The following is a 5,311-nucleotide window of genomic DNA, read 5'->3' on the forward strand; positions in this document are numbered from 1 at the left end:
TAGGGCAGTGGTTCTCAACCTTGGCTGCACATTAGAATCACCTGGGAATCTTTTTAAAATCCTGATTTCTGGGCCTCATCCTCCGGAAATTCTGTTTCTTTGTTACTAATGTTGTGGCCCCACCCCATAACAAAGAAACAGAATTTCTGGAGGATGAGGCCCAGAAATCAGGATTTTAAAAAGATTCATTACTAATGTTGTGGCCCCACCCCATAACAAAGAAACAGAATTTCTGGAGGATGAGGCCCAGAAACCAGGATTTTAAAAAGATTCCCAGGTGATTCTAATGTGCAGCCAAGGTTGAGAACCACTGTACTAAGGGAATACGCAATTCAAATAAGCAGAAGTCACACCGTCTAAATAACCAGTGAGAAAAATGGTCTACCACCCTCCATAATGCTGGAATCATAAATACACCTGCAGCAAGCCTCACTACTCTCTCCTTGATTTCATGAGATTTCCAATTATTTTTTTCAGATGAGTTGGTAGCAAGTCTTGTAATACTTTTCCAACACAGGGGCACAAAAGAATGACAGCCATCATGTTTTTAGTTTAGATCCAGGAGATTTGGATGAAAAAGAAAGCGATTCCCTTTAAAATACCTGCTTTGAGGGCTCAGGTAACTCCGAAGCCCCTCAGGCCCTGGAAAAAGAAAGTAGAGGGGACAGAAACAAGTTATTGCAGAAAGCAAACCACTTACAATGAGCGGACCCCGATTGTTCTCCCGATACTTGTTCTGGAAGAAAATGTAAACGACGGTGGCGGCCAAGGAGTAGAGGAAGGCAAAGACGGCCACGGTGACGAAGAACTCTGCTGAGGACGAGGAGTCCCCGGTCAGCGCCAGCTTCTCCCGCTCCTTTCCCTCGCAGGTCGGCACCTCGAATGTCACCTGGTGCAACCTAGTGACAGATTGAAGGACACTCTCCGTAAGATGCTATGGCGAGAAAACTGTATGCCATGTCTGGTAGGCGTACTCTGTGCCTTGCCCTGCGCTCAGCACTGTTCCATTGTGCCCCATGGGGCTCCTCCCTCTCTGTGGCTTTCACATTTCAGGTGTCACAAGAGACATCTAAGCGGCCAAGGAGAGCAGCTCTAGACCCGGCTTCCTGCAACTGCCTGCACCTGGATCTGGCCTAACTGTTCACCCCCACCCACATAAGAGACATATAAACAACGCACCTTCCCTACTCTTGTTGGCTGACACCGATATACTGGCCTCAGCCCGCTGGGAGAGAATCCTATATAATAAAAGTCTAATATGCAAATCGACCGAAAAGCAGAACTACAGGTCACTATGACACACACTGACCACCAGGGGGCAGACGCTCAATGCAGAAGCTGCCCCCTGGTGGTCAGTGCGCTCCCACAGGGAGAGCGCCACTCAGCTAGAAGCCGAGCTCACGACTGGCGAGTGAGTGGCGATGGTGGGAGCCACTCCTGTCTCTGCAGCAGCGCTAAGGATGGGCTCCTGGACTGTAAGAGGGCGCAGGCCGGGCTGAGGGATGCCCACTCCCACCCCCACCCCCAGCGCATGAATTTCGTGTACCAGGCCTCCATATTTCTAAACTCTCACAACGTCTCTTGGCCTGGCTCCTGTGGGTGCAGACCTAACCATGTCCACATGTTCTAAAGCACAGTGGGGAGTGATCGGGGAGTTGTATGGCCTATGAGACAAGTTCGCTAATGAAATGACAGAGATCATAGCTGCAAACGTGGAAGTCAATGTTGCAGTTAAACACCATGCCATTGGGTTTCACAACAGCTGTCCCTGGGGAGAGAGGGGAGGAGGAAAAGGAGGGACACCTGAAATGATGACAAATTAGACTATGACATCCTCCTGCTTAAATTCTGCTGGCCTTTCTCATCTGAACTTGGACTCAAAACCTGACTCCTGAATGCGATCTTACCTCATGGTCATGGTCTTGGCTAAGGGTCTTTTCCCTGACAGTCCCCTTTCCCTACATTACTCTGTGCCCTGTTATTGCCATTTGGGTGTGAGCTCAAATGCCTTCTCCTGGGATAGCCTTTTCCTGTCCATTAATCTGAAGTAGCTCCCTTTCCTTAGACATTTCTGTCACATCACCCTGTTGAATGTCACTCATAGCACTCCTCACCAGCCTCACTATCTTGGTAACATATTTAATTACTCATTTTTTCTGTCTCCACTGCCCTCTCCATTATCATGGGGATCTTAACATTCTTCTCTGTGTATCCAAAGTCCTGACACTTGTTAGCCACTCACTAATTAGGACTTGGATAAGTCAATGAACACTTTTGATTCCATAAGATAACTGATAGATCCTAATTTGACTGAACTTCTGGTTTAGACAGTAAATTCTATCAGGATAGCACCCAGGCTCAATATATTACTTAATAGAGAAAATAAGATTTGGGGTCAGGGTTGGGGGTGGGGGGACGGGACGTGCGCAATACTTCCTGCTCCATAAATGACACTGAAGGAAGAAGTGTGAGCTAGACGGTAAACTGTAATTCAATGCAGTACCCCAAATTCTGCTTCTTTGGAAATGACCTAATTACTCCTTGATTGTGGAAGGCGCTCAGACATCGGCATAAACGAAGTCTAACAATATCAGTAAAGTAAAAACCACTTGGAAAATTATCTCTAAAAGTAACAATGATGCTACTTTTGTATAATTGATGAACCTTTTAAATTCCTAACTTATGCTTAGGAAGTATTTTTCTTACTAAACAAAACTTGAGCCCTTTGAGAAATATTGGTTGTGCACATTCTCTTATAGTTTAGAAATAACATAGTGATGAAATACAGCAAATACCATATTGGAGCATTTCACATGTGTCAGATACTGTGCTTTACAGGCATTAATTGATTTAAATTCCATGGCAACTGTATAATGTGGGTACTTTATTTCCCCTCCCCCCTTTGCAGATAAAGAATTAGGCTTAGAAGGATTAAGTAATTTGTCTAAGACATAAGACTTTTTGGGCCAGGGATTAAATTTGTGTCAGACTCAAGAGCTTGATTTTTTTTAACTCTGGCATTAACTGTTTTTGTTAAATAATGAGAATATTAACTGGATGAATTTTTTTTTTAAGTGAAGCCGGTGCACCACTAGCATCAGGACCATTAGGGTCTTGGTAAAAACATATTTTCCAGGGCCTTGTCCAGATCCACTGAAATCTGGAAATCTCTAGGGGTGTAGCCCTGTTAATGGCCAAGAAAAACAGCCAGTCCCCGCCCCCCCCCTCCCCCCCGAGCTACTACGTCTCAGAAACTTGTTCTTTTCCATTCACTGCTTGATTTGAGAGAGGACTGTTATGGTACACAGTCCACTTGACTTTGCTTGTGTCCCTGAGCCTCCTCCTGTTTCTCATCAAACAGAAGCGTGTGCACCTTCAGTAAAGACCAGGGAAATAGAAGCATTCATCATGCTTTTATTGTAGAACCCGTTTCCTCCCCTAGCAGAGATATGGAAATCTTTGTTTCTCAATAGTTTGGTCTGTGGGAAGTCTGAAAAATGAAATTGACTTAAAAAGTAATCACGCCAAATGTTCCGATAGAGGTGATTCTCAGATAATGTGTACTTTTTTTCTCAATGTTTTGTAATATGTCATTCACTCAACAAATGTTTAACAAGCAGATATGTAGTTCACAGGATGGCTAGATGCTGGGCAAAGAGTGGAAAACAATGATGCGACAGGATGGTCCCTGCCCATGTTGAACTTCAGGTTTAGAAGGAAAAGAAAGATTTTCTGAAAGGAGCCTTGGCTAGTGGGGGTGGGATGGTCAAGACAAAATTCCCTACAGGAATGATTTTTAAGCTGCAGCCTGAAAAATGAGTAGAAATTATCCCAATGTTGGGATTGGAATAAAAGTGTTAGCAAGATTAGATTGGAATAACAAGAAAAATTAGAATAACATGAAAAAGGGAATTTTCAAACAAGTTCAGCAGGTGGAAATGAAAATGAGGCACCCACTTCAGAAAACAATCTGGCAGTTTTTTAGATAGTATAACGTAGAGCCATCCTATGATCCAACAATCCCTCACCTAGATCCATAACCAAGAGAAGTAACACGTTTCTGCACAAAAAAAACTTGCACAAGAATGTTCACAGCAGCCCCGAGTGGAAACAGCCAGATGTCTATCAGCTGATGAATGGCTAAACGACATGTGGCACAGCCACAGGATGGAATATTATTTCATGCATCAGCATTAATGAACCTTGAAAACCTTATGCTAGTGAAAGAACCAGACACAAAGGACCCTCTGTCTGATTACATGCATAGGAGATGTTCAGAATAGGCAAATTTATGGAGATAAACAGAGTTAGGGCTGGGGGCTGGGGAGGATGGGAGAATTGGGGAGGGTGGCTGAGTGTTAGAGGATTGCCTTTGGGGTAATAAAAATGCCCTAGGACTGATTGTGGTGATGGATGCACAACTCCACAAATATGCTTGAATTGTACATTTAAAAGGAATGGATTGTATGGTATGTGAACTACATCTCATAAAGCTGTTAAAAAATAGGCAGGAAATAGTATGTACCAAGATGCTGCAGAAGCAAGTTGCAGAGCACATGGGAGGAGAGAACTATGAGGTGGGAACTGGAATATTGCAGGAAAGGGGGCGGTGCAGGATGAGATGGAGAAGTAGCCAGGAGTCCCCATTGTGGGGTCCTGTGGGCCAGGTTATAGCTCTGCGTCTTTATCTTAAGACAAACACTGTGAAAATTTTCTTATAATAAACAATGTATTAAAAAAATAGCAAGCAGAGCAGTGTCACCTGCCACAACCATTTGGCTGCATACACACCTGCTTTCCAGGTGCTAGGACGCACTTCAGATCAGCCAAGCCCCCAGCGGCCAGCTCCCTCAGCTAACTCCACAGACTAGGTCTGCAGTCATGTGTGCTGGGGACAGCGTGGAGGGGTAGAATAAAATACTTGTTTATTTTTCTATGCAATCAGCTGAATAGCAACATTTCCCCCATTGCTAATTATATTGATTTACAATAAATGTTAATTGTGCTTATCGGTACAAGGAGAAAAAATCACTGACAAATCTGCTCTGCTTGTGAACACCAATGATCTATAGCTTGGTATTTGGCCCACGAGCCACACTGGGGTGCAAGCAGGGGAAAGAGGAGAAATGGGAGTGAAGCTCTAAACTCATTCCTATTGTGTGGAAGGAAGGAGGGGTCATTTATAAAGAAAAAGCACATCAGCTCAAAGTAGTCTGAGCATGATAATTCATATCACTGAATATTTGAATGTTGTATGAAGGTATATATTACTAAATATATATATATATCCTATATAATAAAGAGCTAATAT

At 43.7% G+C, this 5,311-nt stretch overlaps 1 protein-coding gene across 3 annotated transcripts in view; it reads right to left on the bottom strand.

Annotated features, from left to right (window-relative positions):
• SYNPR (synaptoporin) overlaps nt 1–5,311 on the bottom strand; it is a 279,096-nt gene that overhangs the window by 37,578 nt on the left and 236,207 nt on the right. For all 3 annotated transcript variants that reach the window (XM_005874280.2, XM_014546129.1, XM_005874281.2), the window contains one exon: nt 701–899. In XM_005874280.2, coding sequence (XP_005874342.1) covers nt 701–899 — 199 coding nt within the window. The remainder of the gene's footprint in view (nt 1–700; nt 900–5,311) is intronic.

This window comes from Myotis brandtii, unplaced genomic scaffold (assembly GCF_000412655.1).
Source record: "Myotis brandtii unplaced genomic scaffold, ASM41265v1 scaffold430, whole genome shotgun sequence".
In the NCBI taxonomy this organism is placed as follows: Eukaryota; Metazoa; Chordata; class Mammalia; order Chiroptera; family Vespertilionidae; genus Myotis; species Myotis brandtii.